This window comes from Crocodylus porosus, unplaced genomic scaffold, assembly GCF_001723895.1.
Source record: "Crocodylus porosus isolate Cpor-Errol unplaced genomic scaffold, CroPor_comp1, whole genome shotgun sequence".
Classification (NCBI taxonomy): Eukaryota; Metazoa; Chordata; order Crocodylia; family Crocodylidae; genus Crocodylus; species Crocodylus porosus.
Window position 1 is genome coordinate 97890261 of NW_017728918.1, and position 27402 is coordinate 97917662.

The window sequence follows — 27402 nt, forward strand, 5'->3', positions numbered from 1 at the left end:
CAATACACTGAGAATTCTCAAAGTTATTTATATGGATGAAATCTTGAGAAAGAGAAGGCTTTGGGGAACACTATTTTTTAATAATAATGATCTTATGATCCACCCAGCTTCCCATAAATCAGAGACTATCACTGTGACTACTACAGAAGTCGCTCATAAGGAAAAGTAGTATCACTACAAATTACTTCTTGAAGTATTCTTGGGTTCTTTTCATAGATCATTTTGCTGGAGATTAGAAAAATCTAGCAGTGTCCATGTGGTGCTCATAGATCACAATTTGGGGAACCACTACGCTACACAATATAATATACACTTGTATATAGCTATACAATAAAAACAAGGATGTAGGATATCTTGTCAGTACATAGCTCACTGATTTGTATAGTGAAACAGTATCAGTGCCATTTTATAATAAAAATCATGTGCTTAGCCAATTTTAGTATGATGACATTATAGAATCATAGCAAATTAGGGTTGGAAGGAACCTTACAAGGTCATCTAGTCCAACCCCCTGTTCAAAGCAAGATCAGTCCGAAACTTTATCATCCCAGCCAAGTCTTTGTCTACCCACATCTTAAAAACCTCTAAGGACGGAAATTCCACAAGTTCTCTTGGTAGCCTATTACAGGGCTTTACCATCCTCTGAGTCAGAAAGTGTTTTTCTAATATCTAACCTAAACTTCCCTTGCTGCAACTTGAGATCATTGTTTTTTGTTCTGTCATCTACCACCACTCCAAACAGTCTAGCTCAGAGGTTCCCAAACTTTTTTTTTATTGCATACCCCCTTCCAGATTTACCAGCTGCCCACATACCCCTACAAGCATATATTTTATATTTTAACCCTTTAAATGACAAGTATTATTGTAATGAAAATTAAATCCACCATTACACAATTTCTCTTGCATACCCCCAGAGACGTCTTGCAAACCACCAGGCATAGACGTGCCATTGTTTGAGAACCCCTGGTAGAGCTCTATCTTTTTTGGAACCACCTTTCAACTAGCTGAAGGCTGCAATTAACCCTCTCTCCCCCACCCCCAGTCTTCTCTTTTTCAGACTAAATAAGCCCAGTCCCTTCAGCCTCTCCTTATAAGTCATGTGCACCATCCCTCAAACCATTCTTGTTTCCCTTCACTGGACTCTCTCTTCAATTTGTCCACATTCTTTCTAGTGTGTGTGTGGGGGGGGTGGTCAGCAAGACTGGACACAGTACTCCAAATGTGGCCTCACCTTACCAAATAGAGGGGAATAATCACTTCCCTTGGTCTGCTGGTATGACTCCTAATAATGCAGCTCAGTATTCTGTTAAACTTTTCACAACAAGTGCACACTGTTGGCTCATATTCAGCTTATTGTTCACTGTGACCCCCAGTCCTTTCTCTGCAGAGCTGCTACTTAGCCAGTCAGTCCCCAGTGTGTACCAGAGCATGAGACTGTCCTGTCCTAAGTGCAGGACTTTGCACTTGCCTTTACTGAACTTCATGAGATTACTTTTGGTCCAATCCTCCAATTTGTCTAGGTTTCTTTGAATCCTAGACCTACCCTCTGATGTACCTACTACTCCAGCCCAGCTTGATGTCCTTCACAAACTAGCTGAGGGTGCACTCTCTCTCATCATCCGTATCAATGTATATCTTCAAATGAAAATAAAGGGGAAAGAAAAATATACAACTTCTGTACATGTGCTACTATAAGTGCTAAGCAATACTTAGGACCTTATTGAGACTTGAACAAATGCATTCTGGTATAGCTAAACATCTAGGCTGCTTATTTAAAACTTCAGTTACTTTTTACACAAATAATCATAAAATGTGGTTTGGCTGCAGATCCAAGATAGATGGATTTACTTAGAGTAAATCTCCAGTTCCTTAGAAACTCCAGATGTTAGTTTTGGACAATATTCATCTACCCCAAGGTTTCTGTCATACAGTGTACCCAAGACTGAATTCTGTCACTTGGCAAATTTAACTGGTATATGGATTTATCAGAGGAATTAGTGAGAAAAATTGGGCTGTAGGAATAGTAGCTGGTAGAGTTAAACAAAACAAGATTGAAAAAAACTTGTGTTTCATAGAAAGTTGTCTATAAATAATTGGTGGAGGTCATTTCAGCTTCCTTGATTAGAGGAGTTTGCCTGCCTTCTGTGACAGTGTATGTACACTGTGTCATCAATGTGTGTCCCCAGAGGGATGCTCTCTGGCAAGCATCATATCCATCCACACCTCCTCACACACATAACCCAGAAACCTGGTGGTAAAGCCATTCCTAAGGCATCTTCCCATGGCCACTCACAAGACCCTCTGGTATACTTGAAAGTGTTGCTGGAAGCATCAGTGAAGGAGCTCCTCCGCTTCATTTTCTTGTTGGCTGCATTTTGATTCTAGTCATACCTGACTTAACCTTTCAACATATTTAATTCATGATAAGGCAACGTGTAACTACGGATAATTCAGTTACCTGAGCTCTCCAGAGCTATCGCACCTGAAGATGTTGCTGCCATTTGTGTAACAATCACTCCATAACCAAATTGTTCACATCCATTCACCTATTAGTAAGAAATATAATAGATAAAACAAATCTAGAGGCCATAATCAAAATATCCATGCTCTCAAAATCATTTTACATATTTTTATTTTTCTATAGTATTTTAAAATCTGTAAGTAAATGCTTTGTTAGATATTAATATTTCAATAGCACTCCCTTTTAAACCTTGCAAGGTAAGACCACAACACAAGCATGTTTAGCAAATAAGGAATTTATTCAAACGTAAGAACACAAAAAGTGCCATCCTGGGACTGACTAATGGTCCGTCTAGCTCAGTATCCTGTTTCCAACAGTTGCAGATGATTTAGAGGGAGAGCACTGAACTAGATAGATCTAGAATGATCTAACTATTTATTACTTGTCCTAGCATCTATCGTAACTGGTTTAGACATGTCAGAGGTAACAACTCCAACTATTCTGTTCAACAGCTATTAATCAGTCTATCATCCATTTGTCTCATCCCTTTTTGAACCTGACTATGTTATCTGTTTCTACCACCTCCTGTGCCAATGAATTCCACAAGTTAACTACATGCTATGTAAAGAAGTGACTCTTCCAGGAGAAATTAAATGTCTGTACATGGCCTAGCAGAATGCAATATGACTTACGATATGTTAATTTTTTTAACTGTACAAATATATGAATGATGTCATTCCAGAGCATTGACCAGGTTAAAGATCCAATCCCAAAGACAAACTCAAGGTGGGGGGACAGAATATCCTTTTGTTTTCCATTTGAGACTGAATATTAAAAATGATAATATTTGGCATTATTGCTGACATATTTCAGAGAGCAAAAGAAATAAAAACTTGTAGTAAATATAATGAATGTTGAATTGTATTTTAAACTGACTCCTCCAGAAGTTAACTGATAAGCAGCAGTTTATGGCTTTGCCTTCTAATTATCTCTACCTTCTAAAAATGAGTGATTGTATGAGAGACTGCTCTGCCTACCTGGAATTTTTTTGACAATCTGCTGAACATAAAGCTTGCACATTCATTGATGGTGCCTGTCTTCTGAAGCAGAAGTAGTCCTTTTGGAGTAGATGCAAAGTTTAGCAAATCATCTAACAAAGTTTCTTCCCATACCATACTGAAAAGATTAGCAAAAAGATTGTTAACGCAGTGGAAAATCAGGGGGGAAAACTATAGTTTACCAATAACATACATTTTTTGCCCTGGACCTTTGTTCCCCCAAAATTATTTATTACATCATATTCCAAGATAAAAATGTGCCCACAAGAGTCAAGAGACCAATAACATCTATTGGAAAACTGAAGCTCTTGACATCAAAGGAGATATACCTTTCTCTCAAGAAGAATACTGGTTTTCAGCCAATACACTGACAATCTTGCTACATGATATTTTGGAAGTGTAAACAGCATTCAGACAAACAGTACTTTTAACTAATAACACATCAAAGCTATAGCAAAATACTGCATTAACTATTTTGTTTTACTACTAATGAATTATATTTTCCTCAGACAAAGTTTTCTCCACAAAAGACAGCAAACTGTGAGCCAATTTTACATAACTATAGGTGTCAGGAAGCACTCTAAATATCTTTAAAGCCCTTTAATAGGGACAGCAAAATTGGAAAACCTCAGTTCAAGAATTGTGATTTCTTATAGCTACCAACCCTACCCCTGGCAAAAGCCTAAGAGTACATGAATATATTACAATAGGATCAACCTAACTAGAGTTAGGACGATCTAAATGCTAATCTGTGCAGTTGCTCGGCAGGGTTTAAACTAGACCAAAAATGGCAGGCCTGATCTAAGTTAGTTCACCTGAGTAGGTGAATAACTTAGATCAGAAACAGGTTAGTTCAATCTACCAAACATCTGCACACATTCAGAGCTCAGACCCAGGTCAGGGAAAGTCTAGCTGCTCAGCCCGAGCCCAAGCATTCTTTCTACTCCCTACCCTGACCATGCTATTTTTGGCCCCTCAACTCCCCCCAACCCACCCACAGACCCAACAAACCCCCTACAGATGTGTTGCCAAACTCCCATCCCACCGAACCCCACACATGTCCAATAGCCCAACCCAATCCTGCCTGCTCTTCTCCTCACTCCAAGTTACTTGCACTAGGTTCCCAGCAGGGCTCTCAGCACTAGTGAACATGCTGGTACATGCCATTTCTGACCTAAAATCATGCACCTTAAAGTAAGCTGCATGATCACAGATCAGGTGCAGCAAACATTTGTAAGCACCTAAGAAAATAGGTCAACACATTTAAGCTATGAAAAAGTTTAGTATTGTACCCAAAACTATGGGCAAATGTACCAAAGTAGCAGTACTTACATATTCTGAGATTCTTGATTTACCGAGGAAAGGGAATCTGCACTAGCTACAGGAGTTGGAATTCTTTCTGCAAGCAAACTTGTCTATAAAATAAATAATATAGTTAATATTCACAACATTTTAAACAACAGCACATAGTAGTAGTTTTTCACTAAAAAGGAAAAAAGTGACTATTTCTTTAAACTGGTGTAGAAAAGATTACTATATTCCTTGTTTAAAAAAATTTTGCTTAAAAGAAAAATAAAAGATGTTTGTAGTCTTGCTTTGTTTCGTGTTTAAAAGAGTCCCCATAGTACAAAATTTCATGCCCCCCCCCCCCAAAAAAAACCCACAATGATTTAGTCTATCAGCATGGCAGAGATACTAAAAGATGCTGGAATCATTATTACATATTTGATATTTAGTTGATCTGGCCCGAGGTATTGTGAGTCTTCTGAATCAACTTTACTTAATATTTTAAATAATCTCATCAACTTTCAGCAAGAGGAAAAAAATGGTCTTAATGGACTTCATGGGGATATTAATGTCAAAAGATATTGAAACCAATTATTTAAGAAACTAACATTTTAGTCAATATTAATTATTTAAGGTTTTTAGGGGGGGTTTTAGCATTTGGGGGACATTTCACATCTTGGTCAAAAGAAAGTGAACATTACACATTGTATAATTGTAAATGTATAATTTTAGTGAGCATAATAAAATTATATTATTCCACATTCACATGATCATCAACTACATCTATAATAGGGCTGTGAAGTATATTGTTCTGAGCTGTCAAGTCTCCTTTTAACATTTCTCTCATGACAGCATCCTAGAATTCTACCAGTATCCATGTGAAAAATAGACTGTATAATATTGCTTTCAGTATTCAAATTATCTTAGAAAATATCACTAGTTATCCATTAAAACCAGCAATTTCTACATGAGTAGGGATCTATCACAGGCTCACACATGTTGGTATCCCAGCAAAGTCTGGAAATCTTAAAGCTCTTTACAAGTGTTTGTGGTTTAAATCAATCTAAAATTCAAGCTGAAAGAGCTGAAAATTTGGTGTGCCTTACTAGTTTGTTCATCATTAATAAGTTGAATACAGAACAGAGTCACTGTACAATCTTAATGTGATCTCCAATGCAACTTAGAGAAATAATACATTGCCAGTTCCATATTTGATGGGTTTTTTCATTTTCAGTATTGTTCTTATATGACATATTTGATATTTTTGTTTAAATAATCTTCTGTACAATGACAAGAGATTTTAATGTGCATAGAGGTGTGTAGATATGCCTAACTATAGCACTTAATCAGAACAGGTAATTGGAAATGCCCATCAAAAGCTTGTGAGTTCCATATCTCTAAAAATTAAATGAAGTAACAGGTTAGTTCAGGTAGACTGAATAGCATTCTCATTATAAAGTGCATAGATAGGAAATCTACTGAGTTACATAAAAATGACAACACCATAGACATAAACTAACTCCCTTACTTTCATGGAACTGTAATATTGAGTTGTCAAAACAACAGAGCCCTAGGTTTCAGATCAGGTTTATTCAATTAAAATTCTAGTTTATCATGATTAATTTGGGATTCTAGGCAATTACATATATTATTTTAATTTAAATAATAATTGATCTTTGTCTTGCAGTCTTGTATTTATGAATAAAAAGGGTGAGAAACATCCAAATAACACTGGGATTCATAGCATCTGTTATATATCTATAAATTGCTGGTTAAATTTGCATTTGCGATTGTTTATATTACTCTGAATTACTACTAATTTATATAATTACACACACATATTTAATATAGAAGAAACAGTACCTTTTTCCCCCTTTCTAACTGCCCCATTTTCAGTCTCATTTTTACAGGACTGGTTTGGTCTCTGAAAGCAAATATTTTTAGGAAAGTCTGAAACCAGCTTTCAGTTATTCAGTTATCAGGTTTCTGTTATGGGGAACAGTGGTAGACAATTAAGTTACATTAAAGGCCACTGCCCATTGAACCAGCTATAAGTTGATGCATGAGAAACAAGGATTTTTTGGTAATATTGGACGGATTTTTTGGTAAAATTGGACCTATTATATAGTTGGGAGAGATGTTAGATAAGGTTTTGGGTGCAAAGTACCTACCCTCAGGTCTGGTAAAGAACTAGATACAGCCAGCCTAAGTAAATACTGAATCAAACAATTACTTTTGTTTAATTCCAAAATAGTAACTTAAAGGAAGAGAGAAGAAAAAGTTTTGGAGAAAATATCTTTTACTAGACTATGTATCGAGTTGGGAGGAATATCAGACAAGCTTCTGGATACAAAATATGCTTCTCGGGCCTGTAAGTAATGGCTATAGGGCTGTGAAATCAAAAGCAGACAGCCATGATGTTAACTCCGTTCTGTCATTGTCTACAGAAACCATGCTTTAACTATGCTAGCCAAATGGACCAATAGGAACAGCATGATTTTTATTTTTATCTATTGAAAAATAAAGAGGACCATGGCAACCAATATGTATGATCAGCTCACCTGATCATAAAAACTGTAGGTAGCGGACCGCATGATTTATTCACTCAGTTTCTTGTAAGATAAAAGCTTCATAACTCCTGAGGTTGCAAAAATAGCGGTCTCTTGGCAGGCTTCCTAAGGTACAAGAGAGCTTTCCTGCCTGCAAACACTGTAAGGGTGTTTGTACATGTGATGGGGGTTTAGTCCTCAGGCTTTCAGTCTATGCCTCCTAAATTGGAATGGTGGGTTTTTAACTGAATTTTAATTTTGGGGCTTCCATCACCATTATGGCAAGAAGCCCAATCCTTTTTTTTTTCCCTGGCAGAGCCTGCCCGCAGCTGGAGAGCATACTCACGATGGGCCAAGCAGCCCAAGCTGCAGGGTGCCCTGGTCCTTCCCTCTGTGGTGGAAGAGCCCCCAGGGCTGCCTGGGTGAGCTGCTAGCAGGCCCAGTGCTGCCTCAGCTTGGAAGCAGCACCTGGCCAGATCCGACTTCCCCAAGCACATCCACGGAGCAGCGCCCTGTGCACTGTCCCCACTGCCTTCCTGCCGCCTGGGACCGCCCAGGAACAGGCCGACTTGCCCTTGGGGCAGAGCGGGGAGGTGAAAGAAGGGCAGCTTGCTGTGCTGGTGGCCAGAGCAGGCAGTAGGGACAGTGCACAGAGTGCTGGAAGCCCACAAAGCCTGAACTTCCCTGAGCCCATCCAGGCACCCAGCACCCTGTGCACAATCCCTCCTGCCTTCTCCAGCTGTGAGCACACTCAACTACCCACCTGCTGCCTCCCCGGAGGCAAGCCAAGCCATTTGCAGATGGTCCCAGGTGCCACGAAGTTGGTGGGGACAGTGCATGGGGTTCTGGAAGCCCCAGCAGGCTCAGGGTAACGTTGGATCCAGCTGAGTGCTGCCTCCAAGCTGGGGCTTCACCTAATAAATTGGGCGCCTCACCACTTCTTCCTTCAGCAGGTGCCTGTGGCTGCCAGACGTCTGCTGAAGGGAGAAGTGGCGAGAGACCTGATCCTTTTTATCAGAGGAACCAGGGGCAAGCTGTCAGATTAAGTGCTGCAACATTACAAGTAACAACGTTGCAAACTAAGCTACATGAGGATTTGGTTTAATTTGCAACATTGTAAACTCATTTGAAACCCTCAATACCAGGCAGATATGGTTTCATTTAAGCCACACAAAGGAAATTTTTGTCACATGTACATTGTGATGATCCTCATGTGTACAAGTGCCCTAAGATCTAACATTTCAGTGGTGCCCAACCTAACAATTCCAAATTTTTAAGTGGTTTTTTTTCCAGTTGTTTGTCAGAAACCTATAAAATCCCTTTTCTAAAAATACCTAATACATTATGGCTTTTTGTTGGAAATAACAGAAGCAGCAAACAATAGCAGAGACTACAAAAGCATAACATTTGGTAAAAGAAAGTGTTTTGGTTGACATTTACTGAATACTGACCATTGGCAGACCGCAGTGCTAAGAGAGCTCCTTCACTGTGGTCAGAAAGAAATAACCTGTGAATAACAGGACTGCTCTAATGACTTAAGAGGTGGTATAAATAGCTTAATTTAAACATACAGCATGGAAATTCTAAGCTGCAGGAGGTTCAGAAGTAGTTGCAAAGACAATTCAGTGAAAATTGCATTTACAACAGCAATATAATCACTCTAATGAAGTGCCTTGTCAATTCATACTTATATAACTACATCAGAACTTAAACAATTTACTCCAAAGAGTGAAACATTTAGACAGTAAAATTTTGTGTGTTTTGTTTTACAAATGTACTTATGTATGCAATAAGATTACCTTTTTCCAAGCCTCAGCAATGGATTCATGCAAACCATAAGGAATCAGTACTTGTAGACCTTCACAGGTATTATATATCTGACGGCATACAAAAATGAAAGCTCCTTTAAGGACCGGTAACAGGTCAGATCCAGAAAAGAGAGAAATGTTGTCATCAAGAAGTTCCTTTGTAAACTGAATAATCGTATGAGCTGCTGCAAGGCTAGAAATAAAACAATATATTGGAAGTGCTGTTCTGTAATCACTCGTAATGGTAATGCTCGAAGTTCCTCATTTTGCTTATCCCATTAAACTTCTGCAGTGAGAATGTAAAACAGACCTCTGGCTAACTGCAGCATTGAGGTCATGTCCCTTTAAACTGAGCCCTTAGAATGAGGAAAAAAATTCATATTCAGCCACAGGAAATAAAACAGTCAATCGGACATTTTCCTTTGACTATAGGTCCAAACTGAAGTAAATGAACCAGTTACCTTTTACCCAGTTTAAAGGCCTATAAAGCACAAGGCAGCTTTCTGCAACTAAAAATCCATTTGGGAAAAACAAGAAGAAACACATTTTTAATGTTGGCATCTGTACTTCTACATATAACCCAGACAAAAATTCCTCTTCGTTTTCCTTAGTTGAGGTCTGGTTCTGAAGTTTTATACACTGGAAGGAGACTAGAGTGCAGTTATTTCTTGTCAGAAATATTTTTTGTTCAGAAACATCTGCTATCTATCTATACCTATGGGCCTCCACTCAGGAGGCCTGCTTGACAGTTCCACGAAACATCCTAACCAAGCCTTACATATCAGCTACTATCTTATGAACTGGCAATTTCGCTATTTTGAAGGACCAGTTTCCACTTTTGGATACAGTATCAAGATTTAATTTCTTCATGCCCAACACAAGGGGCACCCCTTCACAAGGAGATAACCAACACAAAGCTGTACCTCAAAACTTGACATGAAAATTCATTTTCCATGCAAAACAAGTTAGTTTGTTTTTTTCAAATTATTTTCTGTTACAGCAAATGCATCAACAGGACCTTTGGCCTCCACTGTAACACAGTACAGTGTCTGTGCTCACCTACCAAGACCTCCAGGAAGGGACTGTCATTCAGGCAATGTACCTTCCGTGGGGTCGGGTGTAACCACCTGAATATTCTCAATCTCCAATCAATATACATACCATCAAGGCTGATCAAATCTAACTGTTTTGCAGATTAAACATTTAATCACATAAAACAGCCTTCAGAAAGGATAGTAAACTTAAACTATGTTTATATGACTCTCCTTGTTTATAGTTATACTATGCAAGTAAACAATATCAGGTGAAAATATGTAAAGCAGTCTGATGCAAATGGGTAGATGAGTATGACCATTCCCCATCATACAGTTAACTCAAAGGCAGATATAATTCAGCCTATGGTATCAGTATTTAGTGTACTATTTGGCATGCAGAATGACCTCTTCTTATGAAAACCTCAAGTTTGTACAAGAGAATATATTATATATCATCAAGTACAAAGTACAGTAGCACAACTCTATTGGCACAGATATATTTAAAATGCGCACCATTCCTAATTATAGTATAAGTGGCTCTATTCTTACACTACTTAACTGTCACAAGCATTATGTTGATCCACAAAACTTTATCTTTTCATGCTGGTTGAAATGCTACATCACACAAATTAAAAAGCAAAAATTTTAACAGTAGGTTACTCAATGCAAAAACAAAACATTAGGCACTATATAAAATATAGGAACAGTTGGATAACATAACCCATGTTTTATAAGTGTAATATAATTAAAGTAATTTCTTACCTATCCTGTTTGGTAGAATTTGTTTTTCCTCCATAAAGAAGAAAAGAAAGACCATCTTCTACATTTGCAATCCTTGCTAAAATGTCAGCTATATGCATTAATGTGGTCTCAGGGCAACTTATATACATCTGTTTGATCTAAAAAAAAGTTTTAAAGTATGTTACACTGATTTTTTTCTAGATTTTTACATGTCTTTTTTATTGAAAACTGCCCACATACAAAGTAATTAAAGGTCACCTTTATGATGGATGTTCAATGGCCTAAACAAAATAAGTGCCTCTTCAAATCCCATCATATAAAAATCCTTATTAAAAATTGCACCAATTACCATATATAATGATAATGTTAGGAAAGTCCAAGGACCAAATGGACACATTGAATGGACTACCTTCCCATATAGACTTTTGTGTGCATAATTTTTGCATTAATATTAACTTAGAAACTGATAGCGTAAAACTGATGCACTCTCTTAATGTGGATAGTTATACCAGTACAAAAATGTTTAAGTGGTATGCAATATGCCAATATAAATAACTGTGAAAAGTTATGTCTATTACTGTGTAACTGTGTCTGCACTAGGGGATTAAAATGAATATTACCTTGGCTTCTAAATCAATACTTAAATCAGGGGATAGGAAGGAAGCTCAGACTATGTAGTCGGACCCCTATACTGATACAGGATGTTTTGTTTTATTACTAAACTAAACCAAATAGATATACGCAGGACCATTCCTGGGGGGAAAGGGGAGAGGTGGGGGGGGTGGTAAATCAGGGCAACCACCCCAGGCCCCATGCTTTGGGGGGCCCCACTGAGTGGGGCAGAGCAGCAGCAGCGTGGAGCTGGGTGGAGCTTGGTGGAATGGTGGCTCTGCAGCCAGCTACTTCCTACCCCTCTCCCCCTCCTGCCCCCCCACCCCACACTGCCAATGATGGTGGCAGCTTCTTCAGGTCCGGGGCCTGTGGGATCAGAGTCGGGGCAGAGCCCCGCATGAGCTCATTTGCCCTGGGGCCCACATCCTGCTCAGGTCAGCTCTGGATATTCAGCCTCTTTTTTTCAAAGTCTCCAGTGAAGGAGATCATTACAGAGCAGGAAACAACAAAAATACCACCACCACCACCACCACCACCACCAAACCGACCAAATGAACAAATAAAAAACCTAAAACTTCCATGTAAGCTAAACTTAATAGTCTTTTTTACACATGCAAGTGCTGCAGTGCTGGGTGCTTCAAAAAGCACCCGGTGCTGCAACGCATGCAGTTGTATAAGCAATGAAATGCACATTAATGCAAAGAAAATGGCGGCGGTGCGCTTCTGAACTAAAATGCCTCAGACGTGCTTTAGTTCAAAAGCATACCACTGCCATTTTCTGCGTGCTGACACGTATTTCACTGCTCATACAACTGCACACAGAGCAGCACAGTGCACGTCAGCTTGCATGCAGGACAGAGTCGATTAATCAAGTCTGCTGCAAAGCAGTGGATCTCTAGCGAATCATGGGATAAAAAGGTACATTTATAAATTTCAGAAGTTCTTCAGCAAAAGATTTTAGATATATTGGTAGAGAGTATAGGGAAAATAGCTGTTCTACTGCCTATTCTTTAATTGCTACTACAGTCTCAAGGATTGACAATCTTTTACTCTTCCCAAAGAGAGTAAAGGATTCCATAGACTTCACAGACATTAGGGGCTAGAAGGGACCTCGCAAGGCCATTGAGTCCAGCCCCGCTGCCATAGGTATGATGTCTGTGGAGATCAAAAGATCCCAGAAAGATAAACATCCAAATGACTTTTGAATAACTCCAGTAGGTACTTGCACCACCCCTTGGGGGAATGTGTTCCAGGCCTGGACTGTGAAGACAGTTTTTCTTATTTTCAATCTAAATCAGCCTTCCAGGAGTTTGTGGCTGTTGGACCTTGTTATTCCTTGGGAAGCTCTGGTGAACGACTGTTCTCCCAGATCCTGATGAACTCCCCTTATGTACTTACAGGCTGCCACCAAGTCTCCCCTGAGCCTTCTCCTCCAGACTGAAGAGTCCCATGTCCCTCAGGCTCTCCTTGTAAGGTTTGCTCTCTTGACCTTTGATCATACAGGTGGCTCTCCTCTGCAGTCTCTCGAGCTTATCTATGACCCGTCTGAACTGGGGAGCCCAAAACTGGATGCAGTACTCCAGTTGCGGCCTCACCACAGCTAAGTAAAGTGGGAGGATGACATCTCTGGTTTTACTAGAGATGCATTGATGGATGCATGCCACAGTTTGATTAGCTTTGCCGGCCACAGCATCGCATTGAATGCATGCTCAGTCTGTGGTCAATCAAAACCCCCAAGTCTCTTTTGGTCATGGTGCTAGTGAGCATAGCACTACCAAGTCTATAGGCATGATGTTGGCTGTTCCTCCCAAGGTAGAGCACCCTGCACTTCTCTACATTAAATGCCATCAGGTTTTGGTCCACCCACCTTGCAAGGGTGTCCAGGTCAGTCTGTACCCCCAGCCTATCTTCTAGTGTGGCCACCTTCCCCCATAGTTTAGTGTCATCTACAAACTTTACCAGTCTGCATCTGATGCCTGAATCCAGACCATTAATGAAGATGTTGAAGAGTACCAGCCCGAGACCTGAGCCCTGAGGGACTCCACTGGTCACCTTGTGCCGCACTGATTTGCTCCCATAAACTAGTACTTTTTGGGTCCAACCCCATAGTCAGTCCCTCAGCCATTGGACCATGAGAGGGCTGAGGCCACAATTCCCCAGCTTAACTATGAGGACATCATGGGAGACTAAATCAAAGGCTTTCTTGAAATCCAGGTATATAACATCAATTATGGAGGCAATGTGTCACCTCGTCATAGAAGGTGATGAGATTGGTAAGTCAAGACCTTTCAGCGATAAAGCCACGTTGGCTGGCATTCAGAAAGTTGTCTTCCATTAGCTTGTTCCTGAAGGACCCCTTGATGATTTTCTCCAGGATCTTTCCAGGGATGGATGTCAGGCTGATTGGCCTGTAGTTTCTTGCATTTTCCTTCCTTACTTTTTTGAATATTGGGACCACATTGGCTCTTTTCCAGTCTTCTAGCACCTCACCCAAGCACTATGAATTCTCAAATAACTTTGCCATAGGGCGTACTATGATGCCCGCCAGCTCCTTCAAGACTGTCAGGTACATGCCGTTCAGGCCTGCAGACCTGTGGATGGCTTGCCTTTCAAGGTATTCCCTCACCTGATCAGCATCAATTATAAGCCCATCTCCCACTCCCTGGAAGTTCTGCATTCTGTCTGACAGTGTGATCCCCTTGGGTGGGTGGAAAACCGATGCAAAGTATTCATTTAGGTGATTGGCCTTTTCTTGCACATCAGATGTCAGCTGCCCCATTTTATCTAGCAATATTACCTTTGTTCTTTTCCTGATTGCCCACATATCTGAAGGACTTTTTGTTGTCCTTGATTGTGACAGCTAGTCTGAGTTTGGTTTCTGTCTAGGCTTTTCAGAACTGCTTTCTACAGGCATAGGCAAATGTTGAGTAGTACTCCTTGGTGACAATTCCAATTTGGTGTAGGCTTCTCTTTTTAAGTTTCAGGAGGTCCAATAGTTCCCTGCTTAACAAAAGGGGCTTTCCTGGCCAATGACTGCATTTCCTGCAGGATGGGATGGACTTTCCTTACACTTCTAGGATTGAGTTCTAAGGAATAGCCATTCCTTGTGAAAGCCACTTCCCAAGGGGCCATGGTCTATTACTGCCTGACTAGCCAGTCTCCCGAGTTTCTGAAAGTCTGCCTTCCCAAAGTTGAGAATTTCTATTTTACTGAGGGACTGACCCACCCTGAATTGAATAAAGAAGGTGATCAGTTCATGGTTGCTGTCACAAAGCTTCCCCTTGATCCTCAGATTGCTCACCAGATCATCCCCTTTGGCTAGAACAAGATCCAGCAATGCCTTCTCCTAGTTGGCCCATAGACCTCCTGTGTAGGTAGAGGTCAACAACACAGGTGAGAAAGCTACACAACCAGTCAGATTTAGCCGTGTGCTCTTCCCAGAGGATGTTGGACAAACTGAAGTCCCCCATGGCAATCATACATCAAGAGCGTGCAGCCTCAGCCAGTTCACTATTGAATTCTTGATCCAGTTCTTTGTGTGTGGGAGGTCTGTAATAGACTCCCCTTCCCCATGTTCTCCCCATATTTTAACCCAGAGGGCCTCGAGGCACCCTTCTTAGTTAGTGAACCCTGTTTGTAGGGAGGTGTACTGCTCCTTGGTGTAAAGGGGCTAAAGGGTTGGGGCAACGGATTGGGCTTTCTGTCCCCCTCAGGAGGGAATCGCCCACCACAATTATTCTGTATCTTCTTTTGGATGCATTTGCTGGTGGCCCTCCATCCTCACATGTTGAGGACAGCAGCTCGCCTGGCTCTGCTGATGTGAGGGGCTCAAAATGGTTGTGCAGCTCCAGGGGGTGGTCACCCTTTGTCCAGGCAATCCCTGGCTGGACTTCTTGGCGGCTCTTTATTTCCACCATGGCATCACCAGTCATCGGGTGGAGAGCTTGGAAGTAGAAGTTCAGTTCCAGTTATGCACCGCTAATGGTGCACAGCCTCTGCACTATTACCTGGAGGTCCCTAATCTGGTCCTCCAGGGCCTCCACCATTGAGCACACCCCACAAGGGGAGGTTGTCAGTGCTCCCAAACCCAGATGTCTGCATCTGTGCCAGGCAGCCCCCACAGGAAGCCACGGTCTCCATCTGAGTGGAGGTCAGGACCGTGGGTGGGGTCATGGACCGCAGGCTTTGTATGGGTAGAGGATGGAACCATGGGTTCAATTTGGGTAGAGACCCAGGTGGTGCCAGAGCAGAGGGGTCCAGGTGCAGGGGGAACTTTGGCATTCAACACATCATTCCCACCATGATCCATAGTAGTTTAGGCTACTACTGCGCAGACCCTTGCCTTGAGGCTCACTGCCTGGAGCCTTGTGCCCTCCTGTGCAAACTCCCATGGTAACTTGCACGCCAGGACCAGAAGCATGCCTATTTGTGAGCTCTATTGTCGTGGCTCCCTGGGGGACTAGACGAAGTAGAAGCCAGGGGGCAGGACTCTCCTCAGCTCCTCTCAGCTGCCTCCCCACAGCTGTGCTAACCCCCACCAACCATGGGCCCCACTTATCTCCGGCTGTGCTGGGGGTCAAGGTTGGGGTCCGCAGCTCTGCTGGGGTTCCCTGAAGGCTCCTAGGTTCATGGGGGTACAACGGGCTTCTGCCCATGCATCTCACTCCAGAGCCAAACCCCAAACTGCAGCTTCTGCCGTTAGCGGGGCCTTTTAAATCCTGCACAACTGCATTGGGCCCACCATCAGCTCTGCTCAGGGACCTGGGGGATCCATGACCCACTGGAGAAGGGGGCAGGTAAGTGCCGCCCCCTTCCCCTAACGCACCAGGAAACTTCGGTTGTGTGGTTCCCTGGGGAGCTGAGCCAAGTAGGAGCCAGGTGGCATGGCCCGCCTTGGCTCCTCTCAGCTACCTCCCCGCAGCTGTGCTAACTCCTACTCACCATGGGCCCTGCAGCTTTGCTGGGGTCCCCTGAGGGATCCTGGGCTCACGGAGGTGCGACGGGCTTCCACCCATGTGTCACTCCAGAGCCAAACCCAGGATAAAGTTCGGTGAATTTTTTATACATAAATTATTTGTTCAAAATTGACCATTTCAGGCAATCAAAATAAATATTTTTCCTCAAAATATTTTTCTTTACAACTATTACTAAATCAAATCTGGCAGGCTTTAAACTAGGCTCACTGGGGGAAGGGAAAGATGAGGGCGGAGGAAGCACTGCACTGCCAAACCAAGCAACACCCACAAGTACAGCCCAGCATAGGCTGATGAGCAAAACATATACGCAGGTAAGTGACAGGGGCCAGGGTAATGCTGAAAATAGGGGGTCAGTGCACTCATCTACAGGTGGCCTCAAATGCCTCTACACAAATGCTCATGGTATGGGAAACGAGCAAGAGGAACTTACTCTCCTGCCAGCTGACACCGACCTGGACATAGTGGGGATCACTGAAAGGTGGGACCCAACGCATGACTAGACGGTGAATATTAAGGGCTATAGGCTGTACAGGAGAAATAGGACAGGAAGGAAAGGTGGGGGCATGGCACTCTGCATTAAGGAGGAATACACATCCTCGTCAGTTAGAAAAGAATCAGAGGGGGGCACTCTGAAGTGCTCTGGGTTGGAATACAAGGCAGTTGAGGGGAAAGAGAATTAATGGTGGGGGTCTACTACAGACCACCCAACCAAGGGGAAGAGCTAGATCAGGGATTCTTAAGTCAGCTCATGGAGGTAGTTAGGTCAAAGGATGTGGTCATCATGGGGGACCTGAACTTTCCAGACATCTTCTGGGAAGAGCAGTCAGCCAGGTCTGACCGCTCATGTAAGTTCCTAGCCAGAATGCAAGACTTCCATCTAACCCAGGAGGTGCACAGCCCCACTGGAGAGATGCCTTGTTGGACCTGGTGCTGGCCACAGGATATGAAGGGGCTGAGGGTGCTCAACCACCTGGGCAACAGTGATCTTCACTTGCTGGAATTCACCATCCAGCGCAAGGTGGCAAAGGCCTGCAGCAAGGCAGCAGCCCTAGATTTCAGGAGGGCAGACGTCAATGAGCTAAGGAGAATAGTTGGGGAAGCACTGAGGTCCCAAAGGGGAGGGGAGCCAGGTGTCCAAGAAGAGTGGTCCCTCCTTAAGGAGACGATCCTCCAAGCCCAAAGGGAGGTAATCCCAACATGGATCAAAGGGAGCAGGAGAGCACACAAGCCCCCACGGGAATGTCTTCTAGCTAAAAGGGATGTGCACACACAAAGGAAGGGAGGGGTCATCACCAGGTAGGATTATACTGCGGTTGCTCAAGGATGCAGGGGGGCAGTCAGGCCAAGGTGGAGATGGAACTGGGACTAGCTTCCCGGATTAGGGACAACAAGAAGTCCTTCTTTAAATACATAGGGGGCAAAAAGAAGGCTCTGGGTAATATGGGGCCTCTGCAGAACAGGCTAGGAAATTTGGTTGTCACACCAGACAACAAAGCCAACATATTTAACGATTTCTTTGCCTCCATTTTCCTGAGCAGGGACTGGAATAGTCACGCCCCCTTTGGGCACCCCTTAGACCCCAGGGGAGGCGCACCTAGGCCAAGGGTTAGTGAGGAACTAGTTAGGGAACTTCTGGAAGGACTGGATGTATTCAAATCAGCTGGTCCGGACGATCTCCACCCTAGAGTACTGAATTGGCTGAGCTCATTGTGGGACCCCTGGCACGGCTTTACAAGGACCCATGGTGCTCTGGTGTGGTGCCACAGGACTGGAAGAGGGCCAGTGTGGTACCCATCTTCAAAAAGAGGAGGAAGGAGGACCTGGGAAAGTATAGGCCAGTTAGCTTTCCCAGGATTGGCCTTCTACGACCAGGTCACCAAATCCTTAGATGCAGGAGTAGCAGAGGACATAGTCTTCCTGGACTTTTGGAAGGCCTTCGACACTGTCTCTCACGTCATTCTCATTGAGAAACTGGGGGACTGTGGCGTCGACACCCACACAGTCAAATGGGTCGCCAACTGGCTGAAGGGCTGCACCCAGAGAGTGGTGGTGGATGGGTCGTTTTCGACCTGGAGGGATGTGGGCAGTGGGGTTCTGCAGGGCTTAGTCCTCAGGCCTGCACTGTTCAACATCTTCATCATTGACTTGGACGAGGGGGTAAATAGTGTCATCAGCAAATTTGAACAGAGTGCTGACATGTGGGGGGATATGGGCAAGCTAGAAGGGAGGAATAGGCTGCAATCGGACCTAGACAGGTTACAGAGGTGGGCGGATGAGACTAGGATGGGATCCAACACGGACGCGTGCCAAGTGATGCACCTGGGGAGGAACAACCAGCACCATACTTACAGGTTGGGGAACTCCTTTCTTGTCAGTAGAGGCAGAAAAGGATCTTGGAGTCATCAATTCCAAGATGAACATGGGCCAGCAGTGTGGGGATTCAGTCAGAAAGGCCAACCGCACCTTGTCGTGCATCCACAGATGCATCTCAAGCAGGTCCAAGGAGGTGATCCTCCCCCTCTATGCGGCACTGGTCAGTCCGCAGCTGGAGTACTGCGTCCAGTTCTGGGCACCGCACTTCAAGAGGGATGTGGACAACACGGAGGGTCCAGAGGAGGGCCATTAGCATGATCAGGGGGCAGCAGGGCAGGCCCTATGAGGAGAGGCTACAGGACCTGAACTTGTTCAGCTTCCACAAGAGAAGGCTGAGGGGGGATCTTGAGGCCTGTTATAAACTAGTCAGGGGGGATCAGCAGGTATTGGGGGAGTCACTGTTCCCCCGAGCACCGCCAGGAGTGACCAGGAATAACGGTCACAAGCTGGCAGAGGGTAGATTTAGGCTAGATATCAAGAGGCACTACTTCACCGTCAGGGCGGCTAGGATCTGGCACCAACTTCCAAGAGAAATGGTGCTGGCTCCTACCCTGGGGGTATTTAAGAGAAGGCTAGATGTACACCTTGCTGGGGTCACTTGACCCCAGTACTCTTTCCTGCCATGGCAGGGGGTCGGACTAGATGATCTGCTCAGGTCCCTTCTGACCCTAGAAACTGCAAAGCTATGAAAATAAGATATGGAAGAATTTATACCCTTAATATACCTTTTTTTCACCTTTCATCCATATAATGAAACAGAGCTACAACAAGCAGAATTGACACCCTGGGCAACCCCTACAGGAGAGTAGAGCTGGCTAGGGAATGGGAGGGAGCACAGATTCCAAAAGATGGGGAACACAGTTCTGAGCATGAGGGAGGTACATGGCTCTGATACCAAGGAGGAAGCTGAGAGGTGAGGGGGTTAGAAGGTGCAGGGTTCCAAGAGTGAGTGCAGGGGCTGGTATGCAGTTCTGCAGGCAAGGGGGGATGCATGTTCTGAGAGCCTGTGGGGCATAGGGGGCTGAACATGGACTGCAAACTATGTCAGGAACTCCTAAACAGTTTAACAGTCCCTCACTATGCTGCTGCTACTGCTACTACCACTGCCACGTGTTTTTTTCTGCCCTGGCCAGTCCTCTTAAAGTAGCAGCAATGTCAGCAGCAGCAGCAGACTTTTCTAAAGGTCGCAGTATGGGTAAGGCATGTGGCTACTCTTACTGCCAGGATGCAGACTCTGTGAGGATGGGGAGTGATTTTGGTGCTTGGCCCAGGTACTCCTCTCACCCACTCCTACTTCGCGTAATGAAATTCCTAGAAGGGCACAAATAACTAGGCCTGGCCTTGTACTATCAGAATCCAGATCTTTACTTTTACACATCAGTAAACAGCATCTAGCAGTAGGGAAGAAAACCATGGATAAAGAGTTCTTTTATCTCTAATGTTAAGACTCTTAGAGACCCATCAGTAGCAGCTGTGACCCAATAATGACAGCCCTCATTGTATAGAAAGTATCTAAATTAACAAAAAAGCGCTCAATTGTCTGAATGCCCCCACCCTCAACCAATGTATCTTGATCTTAGAGCATGTTGTACGGTGCTGAGAGGGGCTGGGGGATATGAGAGGTTATGCATAGGAAGAGGGCAACCTCTTAGTTGTAGTTTAGGACCTGTGGTTTTTAGGATGTAGGTCTAACTAATCACTTATTTAGGAATCACAAATGATTTTTTCCTGTTGGAATAACTATGCCTGGTGATTTATCATCTTCCTAACAACAAGTTGGTTAGCAACAAGACCTGGAAGTTTAATATTGTAAAACAAGGGTGTCAAGGGCCCAAGGGGTGACCATCCCATAAAGAAGCAAGGGGGGGCAAGAGTGCCTGAAAGCCTCCCGGCTCACCAAGGGTGTCCGGGAATGCCTGATTGCCAAAAAGGCGGCAATACAACCGGTGGAAGGGGGTGCTATCTCCAAAGAGGAGTATACCTCCTCTGCTCGGGCCTGTGGCGGGGTGGGGCGGGGGCTGTTAGGAAAGCTAAGGCGGACATAGAGCTAGGACTAGCATCCAAAATCAAAGATAATAAAAAATCCTTATTTAAATATATAGGGAGGATTAAGAAACTACCGAGAAATGTGGTGCCCCTGCAAGATTCTCTGGGCAATCTGGTGGTTGTGCCAGAGGAGAAAGCAGACCTCTTTAACCAATTCTTCACTTCCGTTTTCTTGTGCAGGGACCGAGACTTCCCCACCGTGATGCAAGACGGACTCCAGGGGAATGCCTCCAGACCTCAGGTTGGGAAGAACCGGGTTAGAGAGCTTCTGGAGGGGTTGGACATGTTCAAATTAGCCGGTCCAGCTGCGATCCACTCCAGGGCGTTGAGGGAGCTAACTGGGGTTATTGCAGGGCCCTTAGCATGACTTTACAAGCGCTCATGGTGCTTGGGCCAGGTGACAGATGATTGGAAGATAGTCAGTGTGATCCCCATCTTTAAAAAAGGGAGGAAGGAGGACCCGGGCAACTATAGGCCCGTCAGTCTTACCTCAATCCTAGGAAAACTCTTTAAAAAGATCATCATGGAGCACATCTGCGATGGGCCGGCTTCAAGGATGATGCTCAAGAGCAACCAGCACAGTTTCATTAGGGACAGGTCATGTCAGACCAACCTGATTGCCTTTTATGATCAGGTCACAAACGCATTGGATGCAGGTGTCGCCGTGGATGTAGTCTTTCTGGATGCAGATTCAGCCAATTCAGGGGACAGTGATTCAATCTGGTGATTTGAATAACTGCCCCAAATCAATTTGGCCAAATCTGATTCAGAGAGTCAGCTGCTGCAGACTCTCTGAATGTCCAAATCAACCAGGCCCATCCTGGCAATGGCTGCCCCATCCACCCCAGCTCCTGGCTCTTTGGGAAAAAAAAAGCTCACCAGGTGCAACCAGGTGGGGGCAATCCCCACTGCCCCACACTACATGGGGGGCTTTGCCATGAGCCCCCTCAAACCCCCCACTCTCCCAACCTCTGCACGGGAGCCCCGCCCGAGCCAGGTCCGTCCTTTTAAGAAAAAAAAAGAAAAGCCCCGCACTCGCTGTTCCTGCCGGTGGGGGCAATCCCCACTGCCCTGCACTACATGGGGGGCTCTGCACAAGCCCCACAAAGCCCAAAGGCCATTACAGGAGCTGGTGAATCCCGGGGCTTTTCTTGAATTTTTTTTTTTTGTTTGTTTCTTAAAGGGCCAGAGCTTTGAATCAATTTGGACCTTTTAATTGGTCCCCTAATTCAATTCAGATTCAGAGATTTGGCCACCGAATTGAGTTGAATCTCCTCCGAAATGAACCACTACCTAAAGCTCTGCACAGCCCTATCTGACTTTTTAAATCTTTACTAGTATAAAATAAGGAAGGAGAAATTTTATTATCCTTCTGCATAACTATATATTCAAGCAGATAGTGATTGGAAAGATCATTTATGTGGGACTGAAAGGGACTTACAGTCACTCACTGCTGAAAATCAAAGCAGAACTGTGACAACACCAATACTGCCAACTGGAGTATGCCCAGTGGGGTGTGCAAAGTGGGTCATATTCAATTCAGATTTAGCCTGACTTGGAGGGACAATGATTCGATTCGTTGATTTGGATCACTGTCCCGATTCGATTCAGCCGAATCTGAAGATTCGATGTGGATTCGGAGAATCAGTGATTTGGCCAAAGACACCGTTTTAAATGTTTTTTCTAAATACCAGGAGCGGCTTGTGAACGCTTAGATGATGGGGCAGATGGAGCGTCCCACAGTGGTGTGGGGGTGTCCCCCGCATGCTCGGTGGTGGACCAGAGGTGGACTGGAAGTAACTGGCAATCAGCCAGAGGGACCCCGGGTGCCCCTCCAGACCCAAGAGGCACCAGTTGTTGAGCTAGGGGAGGGTCCTCCGTGTGCTCCTCAGTGGACTGGAAGTGCTTCTGGTCCACTTCTGAGTCTGCCGTCAAACACACTGGGGACACCCTGTGCTCTTGAAGGACACTATCTGCCCCAGCATCTGAGCATTCACAAGTTGCCTGGTACCTTGAGGTATGTAGAAAAAACATTTAAAGCTGTGTCTACATCCAAATCATAGAATCTCTCTGAAATGATTTGGAGGGTTTTGATTCGGAGAGTTTAATGGGTCTCCTACTTTGATTCAGATTACGCGATTCGGCCACCAAATCAGGCTGAATCGAATCAGCTGCCGAAGCTTCACACAGCTCTAATGTCTAGCATGCTGTGTCTGCTGATGGTGGTTTGCCTGCTCTTGAGAAAACTCACTCACTCTCACTTTGATGTGCCAAACCTGGAAATACATCAGGGAAGCTGCACTGGGGACAATGCCTCTCCCACATAGTTTCTCTCTAAATCTCTGTCTCCAACGTACATGAAAGCAGCTACAGTGGATATTCCTGAATTGGCTTTGCACACACATTTCCAGAGGCATGCAAGTGGAGGCAGGTGGGGACAGGGTGGAATCTTAAATGGTCATCTCTGGCAGCAACAGAGATGTGTAAACATTCCCTTAATGTCCAAAGCTACCATCTATCAATTATTTAAAGTGCCTTGCAACTATCATACAAACTGCCCTGTGTCCATTTCTGGGCACTCACTTCAAGAAGGATGTGGTTAAACTTGAAAGGGTGCAGAGAAGGGCCACCCGGATGATCAGGGGCCTGGAGGATAGGTCCTGTGAGGAAAGACTCCAGCAACTGGGTTTGTTCAGTCTGAGCAAGAGAAGATTGAGAGGTGACTTGATAACCACCTACAGGTATGTTAAGGGTGAACACCAAGATCTAGAGGAGCAACTCTTCAGAAAGGCACCTCCAGGGAGAATGAGGACCAACAGGCACAAGCTAACTGAGAGAAGATTTACATTGGACATTAGGAAATCCTTCTTTTCTGTAAGGGTATCTAGAATCTGGAACACACTCCCAGCAGGGGTGGTGCAGCCAGCATCCTTGGAGGTGTTCAAAAGGAGGCTGGACAAGCACCTCATTGAGCTCGTTTGAATCCAATAACCCCCTGCCCATGGCAGGGAACCAGACTTGATGATCTTACAGGTCCCTTTTGGTCCTTTGATTCTATACTGTAAAGACTTAGGTACATATATTTAAATTGGCAAGTAGTCCTAATGCACTTAGATTACTCACTGAAGAACAAAAACTGTCATAACTGCTAGTCCAGGAGCCACAGGGACAGTAGTCATTTATGGATCATAATATATAAAACCATTGTAGTAATGTATTCTAGTCCAAAGAGGAAGAAAAACAAACTCTATTTTTCTTGAACCTTGACTGATATAAGTACCTAGCATACATAGCATTTGTTGAGCATTATATGAGAGTATTGCATAATAGACTAACATACCATCTGGCCACACGTTAAAATTACCACAGGATATTTCCATGCCACAAAGAAGTTGTTGTTTCAATGAGCAGCGATGTGGTTTATGTGTCATTTTTATCCATGGATAAATTGCTTTTATGTCTGGCATGTTATGAACTGTCAAATAATACTTGCATAAAATGTGTGACAAATGCAATGTCTTCCAGAGGACTTTAATATACAGCATGTGTGTTAGGTTATTAATGGAACAAGGAAGCCATACCCAACTCATGCAGTTAAAAGCAAAAAAAAAAAAAAAAAATCTTGACAATTTTTTTTTTTACCTTTTTACATAGAGCAGTTGGGAGCTGCAATCTGAACATCACAGAGTATCACACGTGGTTAAGTGTTAGTGTGATCAGAGTATAAAATATTGCAAATAAATAAGTGAAATTCAAAACAATCAATTCAGAAACTATTCTTTTCCTGAAAGAAACTCAAGAAATTTAGGGACGAGGAAAAAAAGCCCAACATATTTTTAAATATATGTTAGAACATAACCCTATTTAGAAAATACCAGTAAGTAATTTAAAAGTTAGAAAATCTCCATGTGGCTGGAGAGGGAATAGCTAAGGGCCGTTCTGTAGCATGGCATGATTGTTAAAGCACTGTGCTGAGAGCTCAGGGAAATGCATGTTCAACCCTTCTATAGATGAAGGGGCTTAGAACTCAGGTCTCCTGCTTCCTGGGCAAGTAGCTTAATCACTCAACTACTGAGACTAAAACATGGGAGGGTCACACACTAGGTTTTATCTAGGTACAACTGGTTCTGTCCAGTTACAATTTTGTGACTTCCATGCATGTATTGGGTGCATACCTGCACAGGCAGCATGTAGTCTACTGCTCACTATACATATGTATGCTTTCACAGCCACTTTACATAGCTAACAGAATTGCAAATAATGCATTAACATAAAAAAAATATCATTTTGTAGCTAGCAAACTGCTATTTAGACACACAAAGGAATCTACCCTAAATCTTTACTATTATATTAGAAAGATAAAATCTCCCCTTCCTTGAACTATTTTTAATTTAATAAAGTAATTTTCAGTGGAGAATTGTTATTTTTATCTGTACTGTGTTCTGAGTTTCTTGTTATAGAGCAGCAGTCAGCAACCTTTTAAGGCCGTAGGTTGGAGTATCCCAGTTTGGGTCAGAGAAGGACAGGTACGAGGACCCAGCCACCACTGTGGCACAGGAAAGCGCCTATCACTGTTACTTTTCCCTGTGCCAGCATGGGGTGAGCTCTTGCAGCTGGCATTCCCTCCCATGACACTGGGTGGAAGTGACTGCTACTAAATCTCCCTGCTAATGAATGCCACTGAAGCTCCATGCCTGTGGTCCAGATCAAAGGATTCTGTACTGCCAAAAGTCGTTGATCCCTGTTACAGAAAATACTGAATCGCAAGGTGTCAAGTAAATGAAAAAACAGCATTAAACAGTTTACACCAAGATAAATATATTAGCAACAAAATGAAGATCAGGGAAAGTGTGGGTCCCTTAATGAATAACAGAGGCAAACTAGTGACACATGATGTGGAAAAGGCACAATCAATGCTTCTTTTACCTCAGCCTTCACAGGCAAGGTCAGCTCCCAGACTACTGCACCTGGCAGCGAGCAGCCACAGTGACACAACAATAGGTTAGGGACTATAGAGAAAAGCTGGCTGTGTGCAAGTTCATGGAGCCAGATGCGATGCATGAGAGTGTGTTGAGGGATTTGGCTGATACAACTGCAGAGCCACTGGCCTTTAATTTTTGAAAACTCATGTAGATCAGGAGAGGATCTCAACAACCGGAAAAGGGCAAAGATAACATCCATTTCAAAGAAAGGGAACAAGGAGGATCCAGAGAACTAAAAACAAGTCACCTCAGTCCCTGGAAAAATCATGGAACAAGTCCTCAAGCAATCCATTTCAAAACTCTTGCAAGGAGTAGGAGGACGAGAGGCTGACTGAACTGGGCTTATTTAGTCTGGAGAAAAGAAGACTGAAGAGGGATTTAGTAACAGCCTTCAACTGCATGAAGGGGGGTTACAAAGAGGGTAGAGTTAGCCTGTTCTCAGTGGTGGTAGGTAACAAAAGAAGGAACAATGGTATCGAGTTGAAGCAAGGGAAATTTAGGTTAGATATCAGGAAGAATGTTCCCACCAGTAGGGTAGTAAAATATTGGAACAGGTTACCCAGAGAGGTGGTGGAAGCTCCATCCTTGGAGGTTTTTGAGACCCGGCTAAACAAAGCCTTGGCTGGGATGATAAAGTTGGGGATGGTCCTGCTTTGAGCAAGGGATTGAACTAGATGACCTCATGGAGTCCCTTCTTCAAGCCTTAATGTTCTATGATTCTAAGTATTCAGAGCACACATGCATCTGGAGAACTAATACCTAGTTCTTCTGTAAACGTCTTTGACAAAGAAATGAAAATGATGTAAATTTGCTAAGCAGTACCGTCTTAGAATAGATTTTCAATGCTAGTCACAAAGGTTCAGCAGGTTCTTTATCATATGTAGTAATATAAAAAATGCACAGTATGTGTGTCAAATTGTAACAGCTGAAAAAAACCCGACTCTATTAGTGTAAGTCCCGGGGACAGTGGGAGAAAGAACCCCAAATTACACATGGGGACTCCTGGGGACAAGAACCCCTTGAGGAAAAGAAAATGAAAAATAAACAAGGAAAGTACTTACCTGCAGCAGGACCCACAATGCAGCTGAAACAAGAGAGGAAACCCGTGCAGATCGTGAGCTGCGCTTTCATAAATCTGGGACCAGCCGGTGACATCATTGGCCATCACCGGCTGGCACAAATAAAGCAAACCACTGGCAGAGGTGGAGGATGAGGGAGATCAGAACTGAGGAAGGTATCAATACTGGGTGCCTCCTGGGAGTCCCTTCAGGGGGAAAAGCTTGCAGAGGCTGCTCCTTACCCCGGCAGCAGCGACAAAGGGAGCAGGGAGCCAGAAGCAGATCCTTACACCAGCAACAGAGGGAACATGGAACTAGAAGCTGTTCCTGACCCCAGCGACAGCAGCAAAGGGAAGGTGAAGTCTGGAGGGGACCCTGATGCCAGCACCAGAAACGGAAGAACTGGAGAGCCAGACA

General features: G+C 43.8%; 1 protein-coding gene across 1 annotated transcript in view; it reads right to left on the bottom strand.

Moving 5' to 3' along the window:
• The window catches only part of TBC1D32 (TBC1 domain family member 32), a 166602-nt gene that overhangs the window by 96627 nt on the left and 42573 nt on the right, over positions 1 to 27402 (bottom strand). The window contains exons 16-20 of the mRNA XM_019537971.1: positions 10960 to 11096; positions 9155 to 9356; positions 4852 to 4934; positions 3499 to 3637; positions 2459 to 2546 (exon numbers count right to left, since the gene is read on the bottom strand). Of these exons, the coding sequence (XP_019393516.1) occupies positions 2459 to 2546; positions 3499 to 3637; positions 4852 to 4934; positions 9155 to 9356; positions 10960 to 11096 (649 nt within the window). The remainder of the gene's footprint in view (positions 1 to 2458; positions 2547 to 3498; positions 3638 to 4851; positions 4935 to 9154; positions 9357 to 10959; positions 11097 to 27402) is intronic.